The sequence below is a fragment of the Paramormyrops kingsleyae genome, chromosome 7 (genome assembly GCF_048594095.1).
Source record: "Paramormyrops kingsleyae isolate MSU_618 chromosome 7, PKINGS_0.4, whole genome shotgun sequence".
Taxonomy (NCBI): domain Eukaryota; kingdom Metazoa; phylum Chordata; class Actinopteri; order Osteoglossiformes; family Mormyridae; genus Paramormyrops; species Paramormyrops kingsleyae.
The window spans coordinates 27,827,601-27,850,100 of NC_132803.1; the positions used below are offsets into that span (position 1 = coordinate 27,827,601).

General features: G+C 42.2%; 1 protein-coding gene across 1 annotated transcript; it reads left to right on the forward strand.

Annotated features, from left to right (window-relative positions):
• The first annotated feature begins 7,441 nt into the window (after nt 1-7,441).
• On the forward strand, nt 7,442-20,004 carry LOC111836265 (uncharacterized). The gene is made up of 15 exons (XM_072714696.1): nt 7,442-7,514; nt 7,696-7,722; nt 8,330-8,542; nt 10,608-10,685; nt 11,003-11,152; nt 11,582-11,884; nt 12,277-12,354; nt 12,970-13,125; nt 13,717-14,019; nt 14,410-14,487; nt 15,113-15,268; nt 15,860-16,162; nt 16,815-16,892; nt 18,222-18,377; nt 19,884-20,004. The coding sequence occupies exons 2-15, from the start codon at nt 7,716-7,718 to the stop codon at nt 19,967-19,969; spliced, it is 2,145 nt and encodes a 714-aa protein (XP_072570797.1). The 5' UTR covers nt 7,442-7,514; nt 7,696-7,715; the 3' UTR covers nt 19,970-20,004.
• Nucleotides 20,005-22,500: the final 2,496 nt, after the last annotated feature.

Genomic DNA, 22,500 nt, shown 5'->3' on the forward strand with positions numbered 1-22,500 from the left:
GATAACCCAAATTTTACGGAGGTAAATAACCTACATAATTATAATCATAATAACAATCATTATATATGTGTACAAGACTGAAAGATTGTATTTACTCATTTCAGCAGCTAAACGAATGGAAGGTTTTACACGTCTTCAAATATTTTTTTATTTCAAAAAGAATAACTGAAATTATAGCCTATCCTAAACTCGCAAACAATTTAACACTTGCATGGAATTTTGAAACCCAATGATCACGCACAGTTCCCGTGAATTTTATCGTTGAATTTTACCTCAGACGTCCTCCCGCCTTTTCCAACGAATTTAAAAACGTGTCTCCTGCTATGTAATTTGCGGCGCGTCTTTTCGTTACTGATAAGATCAAAATCTGGCTGAACTACGTTCCTTTGTCATTGTAAATTAATATTTATCTAAATTAACACACTGCAAAATACAGTAGGTCTGCTATCTTACGCTTGTATTTATTACAAGCTTGTACGTTAAGCCATCCTGATTTTCAAATCCTAGAGTGGCCCTTGGTGCAAAATATGGTCCTGTGCAAAATATATATGAGGTAGTTTGACAAGATGCAATGATACAAGTGCAAACCGGAGATATATAGTGTACAAAATGAGCAGTTTGTGCCAACAAATGAGCAGACAGTGCAAACAAAAGCAGTGTTCAGTTAAGGTATCAAGTTGTGTGTGGAGGGTGGTGGGGTGGAGAGTCGATGCTGTAAGGTGTTGAGCACAGTGATATCTGTGTAATGTTATGATTAAGATAAGGTAAAACATGTTTTCTTGATGGAATGTGTTCTGTCAAGGCATAGTTCTCATCGTATATGATTAAACAACAGAGCTTAAAATACCAAAAATAAAGAATTCAACACAATACAATACAATACACAAAATAATAGGGTTCTGTCAGCTATGCTGCTTGGATCCCTAAAATAAGTAAATAAGTAAAAAGTAAAATACAATATAGTTGTCATTCAGTATCCGGAATTTGAAACTTTGGAGTTTTTTTCTCATATATTTTCGATTAGCGGTTGGTTGAATCCACAGATGCGAAATCCATGGATATGGATGGCTGACTGTACTATAGTATAATGCAAGTGTACAGACAAAATGCTTGTTAGTGATGCAGTTAGGACAGTGGCTACGTGGGATTGCAGGGTTTGATCTGATGCACAGCACAATGCCATGAAATGGTATCTGTGGTGGTGTCATGCTTAAATGAGGTTCTTTGAACATTATGAACCAGGATGTTTGGTTTTCAAACGGAATGCAGCCACGTCTTCTGCTCTTCATTCCTTCCTTAACTGCAAAGCCTCCTGCATCCAGTGCCAGAGGCTAGTGCCAATATGTTAGCAGAGTAATGGCAGGAAAAGAACTAAACCACACCAGATCCGCTTTGTGGGGGTTGTTTACCTCAAGCTTGAATGGCACTCACAGGTACATCAACATTTTCTGCCAATCTGAAGAGTGAAACCAAACTTCTCTGGAAAAAGACATACCTTTTTAAGGTACCGGTATGTCTTTTTTCTTTCATCTGTATTGCATATCAGAGTTAATCTGCTGATCTCTTCTTTCCGTATATTGGTCAATGATCAAATGTCGGTGTCTTTTCTGTTAACTCAATTTTCCTTCCTTTAAAGTGATAAAATTGTTTTTAAATGTACACACACATACAGTGCATTCAGAAAGTATTCAGACTCCTTCACTTTTGTTTTTTCACATTTGTTATGTTTTAGCTTTGTACTAAAACATTTTAAACTCTTTTTTTTCTTGCATAAATCCAAACATAATACCCTATAATAACAATATGAACAGGGTATATATATTTTTTTGTAAAGTATTTAGACCCTTAAAATTTAGTTCTAGTGCATCCCATTCCTGTTGATCATCTTTGAGATGTTTCTACATTTTGGAGTCTGCATGTGGTTAATTCGTTTGATTTGACATGATTTGGAATGGCACACACCTGTTAATTTTAGGTCCCACAGTTTACAATTTATATCAGAGTGAAAACCAAAGCATGTTGAAACACAGATCTGGAGATGGCTACAAAGATATCTGCAGCATTGGAGATTACCAAGAGCCCAGTGGCCTCCATAACTCTTAAATGGAAGAAGTTTGGAAGATCCTTCCTAAAGTCAGCTGCCTATCCAAACTGTGCAGTAAAGAGAGATGGGCCATGGTAAGAGAGGTGACCAGAAACCTCCAGAGATCCTGTGTGGAGAAAGGAGAAACTTCCAGAAGGACAATCATCACTGCAACACTCCACCCGTCAGGTCTCAGTAAAAGCCTCTGTAAAAGACACGTGAAAGCCCACTTGGAGGATTCTCAGACTGTGAGAAACAAGATTCTCTGGTTTGAAGAAACCAAGATTGAACTGGTTGGCCTCACTTTTAAGTGTCACGAATGGAGAAAATCAGGCACTGGTCATGACCAGAGAAATACATTTACACTGTTGTCCGATATGCAGTACAAGTAAGGCAAATAGCACACTGCAAACCTAAATGCTGTCAAGGAGTCAATTAGGCATAAGTGCAGCTAGGCTGAGTTTTCAATGAATGCCAAGGACCAAGGAAAGGGCCTTGGGGAACACCGATCGATACCTGATGTCATTTGGACACTTGTACACCAAGCCACTTGGAATCATCTGTCTGATAGGTATCAAAGTCAAACCTGAATGAGAGAATAGAGACTAGCCGATAAATTCTCAGTCCATGAAGGGTCAAGTGATAGTTTGTTAAGCCACAGTGTTACACAAGTCTACTTAAATGCTGTGGGGGATATGATGATTCTAAGGGAAGAGTTATTCAGCTGGGTAAGTGCAGGAGTTAGTGGAAGAGCGATGATCTGGAGGAGATGGGAGGGGTAAGGGTCCAGGGCACATCTGCACTGGTGAGGTGTGTGAAAGAGGGAAAAGGACATTGCATGGAGGGATCCATGTGGGTGGTGGGTGCAAAGAACTGTCTGTCGATGGCTGCACCTTCTCATGGATGGTGGCAAAATCACCAGCAGTCAGAGGGATGGGTAGAAGGGGAAGAGGAGGGTTAAGGAGGTCATTGAAAGTGAAGAATAACTTGCAGGTGTCTGGTGGTGGTGATCTTCTCTTGGCTTTGGAGATGGAAGTAAAAAATTTCAGATGAATGTAAATAAATTGCCGACACTTTAGGGTGGGAGAAGTTTACTATTTATTTTGTCTGTGTGCGCTGGGGCACCCGGCATGCAATGGAGAAGAGCCTCCCTTCACAAATCAACATCCATTTTTATACCTTTTCTGGCCCCTAGTCCCTTCATGAATTAGCCAGATGTTTCTCGTTAGTCTCTTTGTCCCTTGTTAGCTTGGCTCTGTCTTGCTGCCTTTTTAGGGTTCTTGGTACAGTACCCTTCAGTTCTGTCCTTAATTAAACTCCTAAAATTTCCTGACCTGACCCGCTCATATATCTTTGTTCATATACTGTTCCATGTATGATAAATGTGAAAAAGGGAATACGCATTTCAAAGAAATTAAAAGTTAATTTTACTGAACAGAAAAAAAATGTCCTTTTATATAAGTGTTGCTTATTATACCATAATTGCTGTTGCTGAGTAGAGGTTGCAAGGGATACAGTCCATGTAAGGATGTGGTCCAGTTCGTCTCTATGTTTGTGAATATGAGGAGTACAGAACTGAGTCAAGCCTAATGAGATCAGGAGGGTGAGGAAGTTGGTAACCTGTAGTTTCAACTTGGTAACCTCAAGTCCCCGAGGACGATAAGGAGCAAGCCGTCATCAGGGATGGCTAACAGATATCTGGTTCTTCAGTGAAGTTTTCCAGTTAGCCTGGTGGGTGATACATAATAATATGCTGTTTGGCAGGGTTGATGATGGTAAGTGCATGGTTTTCAAATGTAGAGTATCTGTAAGGAGGATTGGAAATGATCAATCTGTCTCCTTCCCTGCCCAGTGAGACAAGGAGTGTGGGGGAAATAAATTGGCAGACAGTGCAGCTAGAGTGGCGTGTTCTGTAAGAGTCAGAATGTGAGGTGCTGATGTGTAGCAAGGGCAGGAATGAAGTCAGCCTCGTTTCATGGCAGGTCGGCAATTATACAATCTGATGTCGAGGAAGGTGGTGCCAGAGGTCCTACGAACACTGTGGGTTGTAAAGGTTGTATGTGTCGCGTATTTGCGTGTTTATCTACGCAGAGCAATCAAGGTCTGTTGTACATGTGAAAACTGGCTGGTTAACATTCTAAAGCATTGTTGTAGAATTTTAAACATACAATTATTTTCTTTCAGACTGACACAACAGCAAAACGGCCAACCAGGAATTCTCCAGAGTCTCCCGATTGACCGTGCCAGGCCTGGTCTTGACACAACAGATGGTTCTCACAGGTCTCGCACCTACGCACTGATGTATTGTTAGTGCTCAGGGATGAAGCAAGTAGTACAATGAACAAAACAAAGGCAGAGACCACAGCCTAAGGGTATATTCACATCAGCCGATCCGTACCGTGCCGTACCAATTTATAACACAGTTATACATTTTTAGAATGGTTTCCATTGTTAATTTAGTAGTTATCAAGGTAAAAACACAGTTCAAAGTGTAAAAACCCAGAATAATAAAGTTATTTTACATTTTTCCTTTATACGTAATAAAAGTATTATGAAACCTAATGAAAATCAATTTAACCCCGGCCTGTCCTGTAAAATTTCTTTCAATACAGCTTAATAAAAATAGGACAACTTCAATAATTTTAAAGTATTAGAAAAAGACACAAACATTAAATTTTGATGTAACAAAAATTTTATAATGCATATTCATCCCTAGACTGGGCTCGATTTGAATAGTAAAGCAAAGGGGGGTACCAATGAAAATCGTCTTTAAGGTACCTCAGCACGAACAGCAAAACATTTTAAAAATGTTTTTAGACCAAACACAGTTAGTAACATGGGAAAAACATCAATTTGGTTGATTTCAAGAACTTTATGTTTTTTTGGACATCCCTAGTGTCCAGGGTAAAAATAAGAAGCTTTTGAATGTGTATGTAAATAGTGATTACATTTTTAACCCTTGTTTTATTTCTTGTGTATTTGTTTGTCACTTCTGTCTATGATATGTCAGAAAACTTCAGTTCATGCGAGTCACCAGGACCGTATTCTGCTGTGTCCCGACACGTCTTCAGAAGATTCCTACAAGCAAAGGCTCATGACCAAGGTATGTTTTGTGGTTTAGTTCACATAACATTAGAAAATCGAATAACCAAACTGATGCAGTATGAAGGCTGGGATGTTAGTGTTAGTGTTACACATGCTATGATTCCAGATTTATTTTTTCCTTTTACAAATTTGCCATTAATGCTACATAATCAAATTGCTAATTATTCCCAACTAACAGACAACAAACTCTACAATGACACAGAGAAAAGTGGAAAATCAGGCATTGAAATTTAGTAACTTACTAATATTAGTAAGATACTAATACTAGATAATTAAAGTTAATACAATTAATGATGATAACAATAACAAAAGCTGATGATTAATGATGATTTTTGTTTTTTACAATGCAATTGTATGCATGAGAAAATTATTTAAAAAGTGCACAGGATATATCAGTAGTACTGTACACAGGTTCCAGGTTAAAACTGATCATGTATTTGATCTTTTTCCAGATCTGGCAACGGCCACTGGTTTTATGATGGCTAACAGGATCATTAATGAAAGTGGCCCCAGTGTCATGGACTTTTCTTCCTTATAGTTGCCTCTTTAGATGACTCACATGTTTCTCAGGTTTAATGATAAAACTGTAATGCAGTGAACTGAGACGAACTATGAATGATAAGGAGCATTGACGTGCCATTCAATTTGATGTGAGCATTTTAGATAGTTAGTTAAAATGTTTTCAGCACACTTCCTATCCCACTGTTTTCATGATTGTTGAAGTTCAACTGTCAAAAGGACTGAAAGGATGTATTGTTGTTGAACTTTTATTGTACTGGCTAAGAGCTTTACATTGTATTAAAAAGGTATCGGTTGGTGTGCATTTATGTCAGATTAAAGTACACCATTCTTTTATCTGCTTAAGTGAAAGGTAATTCAACCTATTTCAAAAACTAACCACTTAAATACCACAGAAGACTGCAGAACCCAGATCAGGAACCTGGGAACCTAAAAGGGGCAAAACCACAAAACCCGACAACACACTAAAAACCCACAAAGAAGGACACCAGCAGCACAGCACATCAGCTGTGGGATGCTGGCCACTTGGAATCATGGATCCCCAACACAGAAACTGGTTAACCAGAAGCCCCAATGCAAAATGTCAGTCAACAAGCACCATGAAGCCCAAGCCACTGGCCCCACCAAGCCAGTACCTGCTGACTACTGACAGGCACAGAGGAAACAGGACTACACATGTAGGAAAGCCAGAAGACAGGACACCAGCAAGCCCCATAAGACAAACCTCTGAACAGGAAGCAACTGAGCCCTAAGCTGCAATGATGATAAGGTTGGGCTATAATTGAACCCAGCCCAGAGCATCCTCACTTCCCTGATTAGCAAACCGGGGAAAGGTGTGACCAGGGATGGATTACGGACCGGGCCAGCGGGGCCGCTGCCCAGGGGCCCTTGGGGTGCAGGGGGGCCCCTAGCCCAAAACAATTTGCAACGCTTATCAACAATGTATTTTCATTTGTCTATTTTAGAGGGCCTACATTCTTTGATCCTCTGCCTACAAGGGCCTCTGATGGAAACATGGAGGGAGGGCGTTTGGCTGCCAAGGGCCCTTTAATTGTGGTGGTTGTGGTGGTGGTGGTGGTGGGGGGGGGGGGGGGGCCCTCGCAAACGTTTTGCCCAGGGGCCCCACAACCCATAATCCGTCCCTGGGTGTGACACAATCCCATACATTAGTTACCAGTCACATTCTGTGTTGGCTGACTTTTCTTTCCATTAAGTTCTGTACAGACTCAGTAGTAACACAGTAGTTCACACCCTGTAGCCTTTACACCATCAGTTATTTACCACTCTGGTGTTGGTAGGTGATGCTCTAAGCTGCACACTAGGCACATGTCATAAATAAAATCACCTGACTGAGCCCTTCGGCTCCGTACCGCTACAGCTACTTGTTCATATCACCGTTGTCATTACATTCCTGACTGTCTGATGAGTGACACATATGTTTGCTGCTGTCACAATGGTTCATGGAGAAACAGTATTGAAAACAAAGGTATCCAGATTCTTTGAAAGTTCAGAAGCTGAACTGGTTTTGAGGAGGGGATGCCCACCTGGCCGTTCTCTGAGCACATGCACAGGGGTGTGTCAGTCTGCACATGTGTGTGTGTGTGTGTGTGTGTGAGAGAGAGAGAGAGAGAGAGAGAGAGGGAGAGAGAGAGAGAGGATGGATAGGGCCAAGGTGAATCGCAAACAGTTCCTGAGGGAGGGGCTTCCCGGCCTCGATAAATAACTTTGTGGCAGCGAGACAAAGAGGAACGGCAACAGACCAGGGGTGCATAGCGGTGGACGGGCAGCCATTCGGACAGGCGGGCAGGTGTGTATCACACGGAGCAGTTAGACAGCGTTTCAGGAAGATGACAGCAGTGCAGGATCTGCCTCTTCCCTGTCAGCCACTGCTTAAGCTTGTGTTTTTAAAAATAATGCCTCAAACTGGCAGGCAGAAGATTTTCAGAAGTGAAAGTTCAGTAAAAGTATGTATTTTGCTTGTTTTCCAGTTATAAAGCAGAGGAAAAATATGGCAGGTGAGTTCTTTCCCTTCCCCCTTACATTTCTTACTTGGGCTCTTCTGCTCTTCTGTGTTCATCTCTTAGCAGCTGAATTGTAAGCTTTTTGTTTTCACCCGCTGCCAACATGTGGATGTGTCAGTCACCTGCTCTTGTGATCTTTACTCACCCCATTAAGTAAGATCTCATGAAAAACTGAAGAGATCTATAAACGAGCTCAGAAAAAACACAAATGATGTATAAAAGTCTTAGATATATAAAGGATTTCAAGAAAAGCTCAAAAGATTTATAAAAGTCTGAAAAAAATCAAAGATTTTAAAAAATATGTGTAAAACTACCATGTACGTGGTTCGCCAGTATAAAAATCTGAAAACGATTTCAAAAGGATGTCAGAAAAGATGATTCCATAAACTTTCCTTCATAAAAAAGCAATCCTACTTTGTTCAGAGTTAATTTAACTGGCACACATGGAATGAGAGGTACAGCAAGCATTGTCCTTCACTGTTAGCAATTAAAAAATATGTTCTGAAACATCCATCTGGGTGAGAGCGATGAAGTGGTGCGTGAGTGTGGCAGCACTGGGACTCAGTGCCCCGCCCCCTGGTCACACTCCCCTTCTCTTCAGACACTGACTTTGAGCGGGAGTTTCTGGAGGCCCACAACGCGTACCGGCAGGATCACGGGGCACCGCCACTGACGCTGAGCAGGGAGCTGAGTGTCTCTGCGCAGAGCTGGGCCGATCACCTGCTCGCCATCCGGAAGCTGAAGCACAGCCCCCAGTCAGACAAGGGCGAGAACATCTTCAGCTTGCAGAGCTCCAGGCCCATGAAGATCTCAGGTGACACTTCCACTTTTTTTTTTTTTTTGGGGGGGGGGGGGGCACAAGGGCAGGGTTAGTGCAAATGATGGTGTAGAGCTACAAGCAACTATTTGGTGAAAAATATCTGGAGCAAAAGGTTTTCAATTAATACTAGTAATGATTTTTAGCAAAAATGAACTAGTATCTGGAGTACACATCCTTAGCCACTCAATGAAGGTAATGAAATAGTAACCATTTAATCCAGTGATTAATTGGTTAAAGTAAAAGCAGTAAACTCGCAGGTCACCAGTTTAACAGGCGCTTGATTTTTTTTTTAGTTGCAGATTTTCTTATCCTCCAACATGCTATGAAGGACACCTCCAGCAGGGGGCAGCGGTTAGCAGCATACTTAGGTCTATCCAGGACAAGAAACTGTTTCAAACCCAAGAGGGGAATCAGCCTGCGATACACTGAGATTCAGATCCACATTTCCAAGATTTTGAACCCCTCAGATAATTTTTCAAATGTCTATATCCACAAATATTATTTTCTTTAGAGCAATTGGTACATGAAAAATAATATACATAGTATGTACCACAGCATGTGAGCGGAGCAGAGCGGTGAGAATTTCCGCTCCTCGCTCACGAGGCTGTTGGCTCCGCCCGCTCCTCCGCTCTAATTCGCACTAAGCCGCTCCGCTCAACACCGCTCCTCGCTCCACTAAAATGTCCTCCCGCTCCAGTCAAATCGTTCCACGCTCGCTCCAATTTAAAAGAGGGACAAATAATCTGCATGCCTAACAAATGTCACCTTAAACCGAAGCCTTATGTCATAAAGAAAAATGAGCAACGGCAACATTGCCAGTCAGAACAGAAAATATTTATTTTTAAGCAACCTATCGGCAACAACGGACAGGTTTGGAAATGGCATTCCACACAAAAATAGGCTTAAAAATAAAGGAATCAGTGGGCTTAATAGCCTAAAGAATATACAGACACGTTTTAAATTCCTCAATTTTTTTCTGTTGATGCAGCACGTCTCTAAAATAAAATTTTACGTTACGTGAAATTAAAAAAAATCTTATTAGACCTACTTTGAATGACAAAACGAATTTATTTGATTACCAATATTTACTTTATAGGCTTTTATACTTTAATTTACTTTATAGACTTGATATGCTACAACCATATAAAATTTGCACGCGTTTTGCTCTGGCTTCCGCTTGTTCGCGTAGCACACTCATGTTTCTGAGAAAAGTGATTCCAAAGTGAATCTTTACTCACTGAAACAGTTTCACCACATTGTTGTTCTTGCTGTACATTCTTGTCATCTATACGTTTGATAAGAATAGTACACTTGTATGATTTATCAGTTTCCTTTGTGAAACACTTTGTGAATTCCATTTCGGCCAATTTGTGTAACAGTCTTGATAATTGTACAGATGAATTCTGGGTAGATTTGGGCACGCCTCAGAATTGTAGTGTGAGCGGTATCGGAGCGAAACTGGAGCGAGACAAAGCGACCGCTCCAGCCTTAATTAAAAAACCGCTCCGCGCTCTGACCAAATTCTGCCCGCTCCGCTTCTCGCTCACGCTCCTGTCCGCTCCGCTCACATGCTGTGGTATGTACATACATATTGAATAACAGATAGATTAAGGCTGGAAATTAAGCTCTCCAATTAGCCTGAGGTGTGCAATTTGGACAAAGGGCAAGTACAAAAAAATGATCAGTAGTTCACCAGCTAGTAAAAAATATATAATGTTGGACTACATTTTTTACTCAAATACCATCCATCCATTTTCTGAAACCACTTGTCCCATTCAGGGTCAATGGGGGTCTGGAACCTACAGGCGCAAGGCAGGGAACAACCCAGGATGGGGTGCCAACCCATCACAGGACACACTCACACTATTCACTGCTCCAATATCCCAGTTGGCTATCAGCAAAAATTTTAAGGTCTGCCCCTGACGTACATATAAAAAAATCAACCAAGAACAAATTGTATGAGCTCAGTCAAAGGGGTCCATGCAATAAGGCGGGAACTTCCTGGACGGTTCCTGGCGATTATTTATCAGCGATTTAACTTTAATATTTGCATCTGCAGGGAAGCAGCCAGTGGAAAATTGGTACAATGAGATCAAAGACTACAACTTCAGCAGGCCTGGATTTACCCCCAACACAGGTACCGCTCAGCCTGAATGTCCCAGTCTGAACAGGACGGGTCTGGGGGAGCTGGGGGAGCTCTCACCAAATGACATAATTAACATAATTACTTCATTAACTCAGTCAGTTATTGATTCAGTCAAAAAATACATGGGTGTATTGAAATTTGCTCCAAAGACTGGGGTGACTTTCAGAGAGGTTTTGAAATGTTTTAGCTGACACACTTTGACAGAAATAAAATCATAATTTTACAGCAACATGAAGATCATTTAAACATCACTTTCTCCGACTTTGACTTTTGCCCAGTACTGTAACTGCCCCTGTTACCCCCTGTAGGTCATTTCACTCAGGTGGTGTGGAAGGATACTAAGGAGCTGGGGGTGGGCATTGCAACCGACGGCACGACCATCTTCGTGGTTGGCCAGTATGTGCCTCCAGGGAACATGAACGTCCAAAGCTATTTTGAGAGGAATGTCTTACCACCAGGTAGCTCTGCGAAGGGGGGGGGGGGGGGGGTCCTGGCTTATATTTACACAGAGAAATAACCAGAGGTGGATAGTTCAGGTCCAGAAAGTAAAAATCCAGGCCAAGATTTTATTTCAACCAACCAGTTGAGTGCTCTATGACTATGACTCTTTATACTCAGCTGGGCCTCAGTATTTATTACCATCTCAACTAAGGCTCTGATTGGTTTACATAACTGTAGCCATGCTAGTGACTAATAAAGGAATGTGCATTATGACTGCGAACATGAATTGGAGGAGATAAGGACGCAACCAAGTGTCCGGCCAAGAGTCAGAGTGCCTGCCTGCATATGCAGTTATGGGGTGTTTTATAATAAACCTGTCACGGGGTCCCCACCTGCCCCCCACCACAAGTCCTTACTAAATGAAGGAATGCATCCTTGGGTTTTAGGTGGAAAAGCGAGTGGGGGCGACAGCAAGCTCCCCACCCTTACCACCAAGGACACCACCAGCCCGATCGGCTCAACTCAATTGTCTGCAAACACCTCCGACTTCCAGAAGGAGGCGCTGGAGGCCCACAATGCTCGGCGGCAGCAACACGGAGCAGCCCCACTCAGCCTGGACCTGGACCTGTGCCGGGAGACGCAGAAGTGGGCCGAACACCTGGTACAGCAAAACGCTTTGCAGCATAGTGACACTGACCTGGGCGAGAACATCTTTTGTAAATGGTCATCCAATAAAACTCCAGTATCAGGTGAGATGGGCTTTGGGGGCGGGACTGTGCTCTTGGGGGTGGGGCTGTTTTTAGGCAGTGGGTGTGGTTATGGCGGTTGGGAAGTTTGGGGAGGGGATGTGGGAGGAGCTTTGGGTGGGATTGTGTATCACATTGACTTTCATGAGAGGTTTAAAGCCTGATTAGGACACTACAGAGATAACATGGAATAATCTCCATTTAATAAAGAAATCTAGTCAGTGCTCCCTTTATGCAATCCTTAACTGAAAAAGGACTAAAACAAAAATACTTCATTTCTTATTATTTCCTTTATTATTGAGGGCACTTGTGACACGTTATTGCACATAGCTGGGAATGTACAGAAGCTGATGGTTTAGGTGCATTTTAATGGTACCATTTTGGCATTTTGACAGGAAAAGACGCAGTGGAGTCCTGGTACAGCGAGATCAAGGACTATGATTTCAGCAAGTCTGGACATCAGAAGAACACAGGTGAAGGACAGATACACACACACACAGACACACACACACACGGACACACACAGACACACGGACACACACAGACACACACACACACACACACGCATACACACACAGACACACACACACGTTAGCGTACCGCCCTAAATGAGGAACTTCCATTTATTTCTTGGGGAAATACCCTAATCCCAATCACGTCAACCTTAACCCCTACCCAGCCCAAGTCTTAATCTTAACTAACCAAACAAACACTGATCTTTTGGCATTTTTTATGTATTAATTGCAGTCATTTTTTTTGTAAAGTTGAGCTCGTCCATTTGGGGACCTGAAGAATGTCCCTAAAAGTAAGGAAGTTTCAGATTTTATCACACTTTGGGGATATTATAGTCCCCAAATCTGAGCCATGCATGCAAACACACACACACACACACACACACACACATACAGACACTTATTGATGAAATCAAGGTTGAGATTTATGAGTTTGTGCAAATGTATCATCATGCAGTCAGATGATTCCTCAACTGCTGCCCAAATCAGGAATGGGAACCACAGACAGAGAAGGAGCAGGTCCTCTGTGACTCTGTGCAGATTCAGGAGGTGATGCTGGCGCTCTCTGTCTCACAGGTCACTTCACTCAGGTGGTCTGGAAGGACTCTCAGGAAATGGGCATTGGCATGGCGATGGACGGCAAGGGGAAGGTGTTTGTTGTGGCCCAGTACCGGCCAGCGGGGAACATCACCAACGCTGGCTACTATGAGCGAAATGTCCTCCCACCACAGAGTAAGGGGATAAGTGTGCAGCAAGCGTGCACTGAACCAGACAATAATATAAGTGACAGCCGTAAATGGATCTTTTTTTACTCTCCTATCTGCACATCTACTTTGATGTATTGAAGGATTTTTGCCTGCAGTCATGCAGGAAACTGCCATTAGAGGGTAGTATTTAACACAAAAATTCATGTAGGTGCTCCTCGACATAGGGTGGGAATACGTTTCGATGATCCCATTGTCAGTAGGAAATATTGTAACTTGAATATGATATTATATGACAAACAAACAATTTAATAAATAACTACTGTCACTGAGTAAGTAAATAATTAATTGCTGTGACTTATTAAATAGTAGCAAATGAAACGGAGATAAATGAATACAAGTTTATTCGGTTAAACACAGAAACAAACACCACACAACATATTGTTAAACATTGTATGACCATGATGTGATGTGGATGTGATTTGGAAATGTGGGTAAATGCGGCCGAATGTGCAGTCATGTAGTTATGGGGTGTTTTATAATAAACCTGTCACGGGGTCCCCACCTGCCCCCCACCACAAGTCCTTACTAAGTGATGTAATGCATCCATGGGTTTCAGAAGGAGGAGGGAGTGGAGATGGCAACAAGCCCCCGACCCCTACCACCAAGGACACCCCCAGCCCAACCGGCCCAACTGGACTCTCTGTGACCACCGCTGACTTCCAGAAGGAGGCGCTGGAGGCCCACAATGCTCGGCGGCAGCAACACGGAGCACCGCCACTCAGCCTGGACCTGGACCTGTGCCGGGAGACGCAGAAGTGGGCCGAACACCTGGTACAGCAAAACGCTGTGCAGCATAGTGAAACTGACCTGGGCGAGAACATCTATTATAAGTGGACATCTGATAAAACTCCAGCATCAGGTGAGATGGGCTTGGGGGCGGGACTGTGCTCTTGGGGGTGGGGCTGTTTTGAGGCAGTGGGTGTGGTTATGGGGGTTGGAAGTTTGGGGAGGGGATGTGGGAGGAGCTTTGGGTGGGATTGTGTATCACATTGACTTTCATGAGAGGTTTAAAGCCTGATTAGGACACTACATAGATAACATGGAATAATCTCCATTTAATAAAGAAATCTAGTCAGTGCTCCCTTTATGCAATCCTTAACTGAAAAAGGACTAAAACAAAAATACTTCATTTCTTATTATTTCCTTTATTATTGAGGGCACTTGTGACACGTTATTGCACATAGCTGGGAATGTACAGAAGCTGATGGTTTAGGTGCATTTTAATGGTACCATTTTGGCATTTTGACAGGAAAAGACGCAGTGGAGTCCTGGTACAGCGAGATCAAGGACTATGATTTCAGCAAGTCTGGACATCAGAAGAACACAGGTGAAGGACAGATACACACACACACAGACACACACACACACGGACACACACAGACACACACACACACACGGACACACACAGACACACACACACACACACGCATACACACACAGACACACACACACGTTAGCGTACCGCCCTAAATGAGGAACTTCCATTTATTTCTTGGGGAAATACCCTAATCCCAATCACGTCAACCTTAACCCCTACCCAGCCCAAGTCTTAATCTTAACTAACCAAACAAACACTGATCTTTTGGCATTTTTTATGTATTAATTGCAGTCATTTTTTTTGTAAAGTTGAGCTCGTCCATTTGGGGACCTGAAGAATGTCCCTAAAAGTAAGGAAGTTTCAGATTTTATCACACTTTGGGGATATTATAGTCCCCAAATCTGAGCCATGCATGCAAACACACACACACACACACACACACACACACATACAGACACTTATTGATGAAATCAAGGTTGAGATTTATGAGTTTATGCAAATGTATCATCATGCAGTCAGATGATTCCTCAACTGCTGCCCAAATCAGGAATGGGAACCACAGACAGAGAAGGAGCAGGTCCTCTGTGACTCTGTGCAGATTCAGGAGGTGATGCTGGCGCTCTCTGTCTCACAGGTCACTTCACTCAGGTGGTCTGGAAGGACTCTCAGGAAATGGGCATTGGCATGGCGACGGACGGCAAGGGGAAGGTGTTTGTTGTGGCCCAGTACCGGCCAGCGGGGAACATCACCAACGCTGGCTACTATGAGCGAAATGTCCTCCCACCACAGAGTAAGGGGATAAGTGTGCAGCAAGCGTGCACTGAACCAGACAATAATATAAGTGACAGCCGTAAATGGATCTTTTTTTACTCTCCTATCTGCACATCTACTTTGATGTATTGAAGGATTTTTGCCTGCAGTCATGCAGGAAACTGCCATTAGAGGGTAGTATTTAACACAAAAATTCATGTAGGTGCTCCTCGACATAGGGTGGGAATACGTTTCGATGATCCCATTGTCAGTAGGAAATATTGTAACTTGAATATGATATTATATGACAAACAAACAATTTAATAAATAACTACTGTCACTGAGTAAGTAAATAATTAATTGCTGTGACTTATTAAATAGTAGCAAATGAAACGGAGATAAATGAATACAAGTTTATTCGGTTAAACACAGAAACAAACACCACACAACATATTGTTAAACATTGTATGACCATGATGTGATGTGGATGTGATTTGGAAATGTGGGTAAATGCGGCCGAATGTGCAGTCATGTAGTTATGGGGTGTTTTATAATAAACCTGTCACGGGGTCCCCACCTGCCCCCCACCACAAGTCCTTACTAAGTGATGTAATGTATCCATGGGTTTCAGAAGGAGGAGGGAGTGGAGATGGCAACAAGCCCCCGACCCCTACCACCAAGGACACCCCCAGCCCAACCGGCCCAACTGGACTCTCTGTGACCACCGCTGACTTCCAGAAGGAGGCGCTGGAGGCCCACAATGCTCGGCGGCAGCAACACGGAGCAGCCCCACTCAGCCTGGACCTGGACCTGTGCCGGGAGACGCAGAAGTGGGCCGAACACCTGGTACAGCAAAACGCTTTGCAGCATAGTGACACTGACCTGGGCGAGAACATCTATTATAAGTGGACATCTGATAAAGCTGCAGTATCAGGTGAGATGGGCGTGGGGGTGAGACTGTGCTCTTGGGGGTGGGGCTATTCTGATGAAGTGGGTGTGGTTATGGGGGTTGGGAAATTTGGGGGGATGAGGACGTGGCTTTGGGTGAAATTGTTAGACTATTATGTCACAATGACTTTCATAAGCGATTTAAACCCTGATTGGGTAACACAGAATAAACTCTAATCATGAAATCTAGCCAGTGCTCACTTTTTGCAATCTTTAACTGAAAAAGGACTAAAAGAAAAATCAACTTTTGCATGCTGACAACAAGATATACTGCAGTGTTCTTAGTCTCTGCGAGATTAAACAAGAAGCTAATGAACCCAGAATGAATGGTGACCCTAATTTGTTATCAGTTTATATAGCATCTGTTAGCCTTGGCTGTAGCACAATCTGCAAAATCTGAATTTCAGTTAAAAAAAGACAGATGCTGCATATTTAATTCATTTATTGCCGTCAGTTTGCCTGTAAGTCATGGATTTCCATTATGTTTTAATAAGGAATCAATTAGAAATACTTAATTTCTTATTAATTTTTACTTTATTATTGAGAGAAATGGTGACATGCAATTTCAGAGAGCTGGGAATGTACAGAAGCTAATGGTTTAGGTGCATTTTAATGGAACCATTTTGGCATTTTAACAGGAAAAGACGCAGTGGAGTCCTGGTACAGCGAGATCAAGGACTATGATTTCAGCAAGTCTGGACATCAGAAGAAAACAGGTGAAGGACACACACACACACAGACACACACACACACACACACACACACACAGACACACACAGGCACACACACACAAACACACACACACACAGTATTCAGTCTCTCACTAGTAGCACTGATCCATCTTATTATAATTTGGTAGCAGAAACCAAATCCTTTACTGTTTGGGGTCCCCAGGTAATAAAGTTCAGTGCCATGGGGGGGGGTGGGCAGGTTTAAGTACCACCCTGGCGACCCCCCCACCTTTATCCATACTTTATATACACACATGTATCCCTAATAACTCAAATATGTATTTCAACATGGTATATAAGACTTTCAGCTAGGGCTGCAACTAATGATTATTTTGATAATCGATTAATCTGTTAATTCTATTTCTTTCGATTAATCAATTATTCATTGAACGAATACAAATACGGCTGATTCAAAGACAAGATCGAGACCTTTGATATTACTATAAATGTCTATCATGAAGAAATGAAACAGTGGTGTAGTAGTAACAAGAAATTTAAGGTGGGTAAACTATATGCACAGCAGTAAAAACATTGGGTAACTATTCATATCCTTAACAGTGATCTCAAAAAAGGTGAGTAAACGCTATTTTGTAAATTTAAATGGTGTGTAAACTGCGCTTATGTGCATTTGCCCTCCACTACACCACTGAATGAAGGATTGGCATCTCCTTTTTCTTTTATGGCGGTCGGCATCCAGCTTAATGGTGCTTTACTGCCACTGCAGCTTTGGTAAGCTTACTGCTCCCAAATTAGGGGGTAGCTACTGTACTTATGTATATATAGTAACGTAGACCCAACTAGTCGATTATTAAATTAGTTGCCAACTATTTTAATAGTCGATTTTAATCGAATAGTTGTTGCAGCCCTACTTTCAGCACAAATGGCCAAATTACAAAACTGTCTGCATGTTCATATGCAGTCATTTTTTGCAGTCGCTTAAATTACATTGCGTTTAAATAGCAACAGTTATTTAAAAGTTACATTTAAGCAAAAATAATAATACTAAATAGCATGCATTTTAAAATAAAAGATGAAAACAAAACAGAAAAAAATGTTATTGTCATGATTTGTTACTGGAAAGTTGTACTTGGATGAATGTGAGACCATTTTGAAAATCTTTGAATTTTTTCATCCGCATTTATTGATGAAATCAAGGCTGAGATTTATGAGTGTATGCAAATATATCATCATGCAGTTACATGATTCCTCAACTGCTGCCTAAATCAGGAATGGGAACAACAGACAGAGAAGGAGCAGGTCCTCTGTGACTCTGTGCAGATTCAGGAGGTGATGCTGGCGCTCTCTGTCTCACAGGTCACTTCACTCAGGTGGTCTGGAAGGACTCTCAGGAAATGGGCATTGGCATGGCGACGGACGGCAAGGGGAAGGTGTTTGTGGTGGCCCAGTACCGGCCAGCGGGAAATATCACCAACGCTGGCTACTATGAGCGAAATGTCCTCCCACCACAGAGTAAGGGGACATACTAACATACTCAGCCCCTCTCTTAGTAAACCACTGCCTACAACCTGTCCTCTCTCGACTTGGTAACTTGGAATATCTGTGTTATTACTTCCCAGGTGAAAAGAACTAACTCTTTCATGCATGAATTATGAGTCGAATTTATTTGCTCTCTTTTCTTTTTTCATGGAAAAAGAGAAGAAGTTTTATCTGTAATATTTTCAAAGTCATAAAGATGCCCACTGTAGTGGACAGCAGGCATTTGCGACATTACAATGCATTACAATTACAATAAAATAAACACAATCACAATCAAATATATAAATTGAAATTGTATTCAGAACACCACAATTAATGCACTGAAAATTGATGATGATTAAAGTCTTCAAATATAAACAGCGTAATGGTGATTTCATTGTTACTTTTAATGCTACTGTATTTATAAGTTAACAAGATATTAAATTGTATAAAAATAGTGACAAGAAAGTCAAAAGTAATGTACATCCCAACTTAAAATAATGCAAACAGCTCTTCCAATTAATTAAAAATAAGAAAATCTCAAGAGTTTCAATCCTCTTCTATTTCTGGGAAATTTGGAAAAAGCACCCAGGGGTCGAGGCTCAGGACACTGCATGCAGGTGCACTTTGCTTTTCTTACACTCGCTGCATCACGGCATCTGTTGGCATTTCTGGCTTTGCTGAGCCGGGCCCAGAGGCTCCCAGTGGCTAAAGCCGATCTCAGGGGGAGCCTTGGGCACTGGTCTCCACTTCACTTGAGGTGGGGTGGCACTGGGTCGTCCTATTCTGCTCTCTCGGTTGAAGCAGTATTAATCAAGCTATGTGCACCAGATGCCTTGGAGTGTAGAAGAGCTTTGTCTTCAAAAGCTGCCATTTTATGGGCCTGCAGATGCCAGGTGCTCAGTGCCGCATTGGCAGGTAAGACGATGCCCTCGCACCCACTGCTCTTAAGGTCTATTTAACAAATTAATAAAGAAGATAAATGTTATTCATTATTATGCACAACACATACATTTAGAATTTATGCGCAATGAGCACAAATTAATTCAAGCAAAAATGAAGCAAGAATAGGCATAATATGTCTTTTTGTTCATGTTACATATTTCCAAGTGTTTCACACAAAATATATATAAAACACGTAATGCTACATATATCCAAATTCTCCACAAATTCATCTTTTAAATCAAAACTGTCATGGATCTTTTAAACTTTTGTTTTACAAAAAACTGGGATCAGTCATAAAAAAAAAAAAACTGACGTGTTACTTTTGCAACGTTACCATGGACATCGGGTAGCTCCTCCCAATAAGACTAAAAACATGAAAGCTACAACTGTTCTTGAACTAACAAATGTTTTCCGGTTCAGGCCCTTCTTGTAGACAGCCCAGGTACATGTATGATGTCATAATTTCTACGTCAGTCCCACAGTTGCAGACTTGAGAAACTTATTCTTGCTGAAATCCACCACTGTCTCTTTTGTTTTTGTCACATTCAACTGAAGGTGATTCTCCCCACATCATCTCACAAAGTGGTCAACCAGGTCCCTGTATTAGTCCTCCCATCCACTGTCCACACACCCAACTATGACCGTGTCATCAGAAGTAATCTGCAGATGACATGAAGAACATGAAATGTGGTGTTGGGTCTGTCCAGGGAGGAGTATGGCAACTGCAGCAGATATGAGCACATAAGTGGTCTGAGGTATGACGTATATGACAATATATATATATATATATATACCAGCACTGCATAAAAAAGGGGCACGTCGAAAAAATCTCTCTTTATTTTAAAGTTAATCATCTTAAGGTGCGTTGTTTGCATGACAATACAATTAGATAAAAGATAGCTCAGTTCCAGTCACCAGTTTTTGCTGGGGGCTCAGAACCAGTACCGCAAGCGTCATGGGGCAGAACCACTGGCGCTGAACCCTGCCCTCAGCAAGGAGGCACAGGAGTGGGCAGTCCAGCTGGTGGCTCCGAAGAGGAGCACCAAGACCTACGGCCAGAGTGCGTGGTACCACTGGGGCTCCAGCCTGGCCACGCCCACAGGGACCCTTGGCTCCTCCCCCTGGGCCAGGCTGGGACAAAACAGCGAAACAAAGGGGAAAGCAGATTGTGACTGACCCTACCTGGTTGTTGGGGGTGTTGAGGTGGCCGACTCCTGGCATAAGGAAAGGTGTTCAGCTTCTCTTCTCCAAGCTATAGGAACAGCACAGGTACAGCTTCCCTCTCCCTTGCCCCCTCCCCATTCAGATGTGTAGATGTCACTGCAGTTCTGACCCCCCCCCCCCCCCCATCTCTCAACCAGGAATCTGGCCAGTCATATGATGTGGAAGTCCTCTAAGAAGCTGGGTGTCGGCCTGGTCACTGTATGGCCCTCTTCTACCCTCCCGGCAACGTCACAAAACTGGGTTTCCATGACAACGTCTCGGCCAAGGTGACGCAGGAGTAGACCCTGTGGCCTGATGGATGATGAATCAGTCTCTGGTGCTTGGGATTGTGGGTTTTTGTCCCTTTTAGGTCAAAAACAATATATTTGGTGTTGCTAGTAGTTTTGCAGGTTAGTTGCCTCTGCATGGAACCTTCCGAGTTTCTATCTTTATCTGTCTTTATCAATATCTTACTTAACTTTTGACAAAAGTGTCTGCTAAATAAAATAAATGTAAATGTGATACCTGAGACGCCAGCCTACTACGTCGTGTGTTAATCGTGCCTCGTTTAAAACCCTATATTAAAATTTTGTTCTTCATTCCTTTTAGTCTCGAAATGCTTCTTTGCCGATTATTTCTTAAATCTGTTAACGTTTCGCCCCCCAGCACACTTTTCCCGCTATTCCGCCAGTTCTCCAGGGCAGCCACTGAGTGGCAGCGATGAGTAATTGTTTAATGGCCTTCTATCGGAAGAATGCGTGACTTTCCAGCGAACAGAGTACAAATGTTTTCCAATCTGACCGCAGGAGTATTTGCATCGCAATTATGATATATAGTTAAGTACACGATTTGCTTTATTATACCAAAGGGGACATGCATTTCAGAGTTATGAAATGGTTATCATTCGCTCATTTGCCTTTTTGAAAGAGATTTTGTATAAATTGTGAATAGGACTTCTTATCTGTTTGACTGTCACCATTATGAAAAAGTTCCGGGAGCTAAAATTTCAGTTAGTTTCCTGTTGTACTCGTTGACCTTCAGCTGTGATCATACATTTAATTTTCTGTACCATTACTGTTTTATTTTATGTATTTAAAAAGTCACTATGTTTATTGTGTAACTAGACCGCGGGGGATTGAGCCAGTTCTAAAGTGAAGTAGGAACAAATCAAATCAAATTAAATAAAATCAAATAAAGAAGCACTATTAATTGTGAATTTTTATTAAACTTTTGAGATTTAGCTGGTACTTTGTGGCTATGAATAGGCATTATTATTCAGATAGTTTATTAGCTAAAAAAAATATAATTTATCATCTAACAATGCATCTAAAAGTCTGGTATGAGCAGATGTAATGCTCTCTCTCTCTCTCTCTCTCTCTCTCTCTTTCTCTCATGTCCAGTGACTAATGCAGCAATCCTGCTGGCCATGGAGGGCTGCAACAGCTGGTAGTGACCACAGAGGCTTATGAGAAGGGGCTGCCCTTCTGTCACCCATTAACCCCTCCAGGGGCCCCGAGTGCAAGATCAGGCTGCCACATCGTTCTGATTGGTTTCCATTTTAAACGACACACACCCATTGGACAGGCCGACTGTTTGAACCAGAGGCAGCAGTATCTCGACTGTTATTCCCTCAGCATGCTGCAAAAAAAATGTCATGTGGCCCGCCGCACTGGTTCTAAACCTGTGCATGGTGGCAAAGCTCTTAAAAATCACTGTTTTTGTGAAATACTCTCAAGCAGATCTTTTTGCTTAACATTGAAATTCTTTCAGAGAAAAAAAGGCCAAGAGCCAAAATCTATATGAGCAATTTTTGGCCTGTGAGATGTAAACTATCATCCAAAACAAGACCAGAATAACTTCAGACAGTGTGATGTGGCCTTCTTCATGTTTTCATAACATGTAACAGTAAACCGAGGTGCAGAATTTGCTCTTGAGTACGCTATTAGGAAATATAACTACTTCATCTGAG

What these genes read in the sequence shown, in the direction of transcription:
- LOC111836265 (XM_072714696.1), top strand. An exon ending in TGGATTTACCCCCAACACAG is followed by an intron (nt 10,686 to 11,002) that starts GTACCGCTCAGC and finishes TACCCCCTGTAG; the next exon opens with GTCATTTCACTCAGGTGGTG. An exon ending in CAATAAAACTCCAGTATCAG is followed by an intron (nt 11,885 to 12,276) that starts GTGAGATGGGCT and finishes GCATTTTGACAG; the next exon opens with GAAAAGACGCAGTGGAGTCC.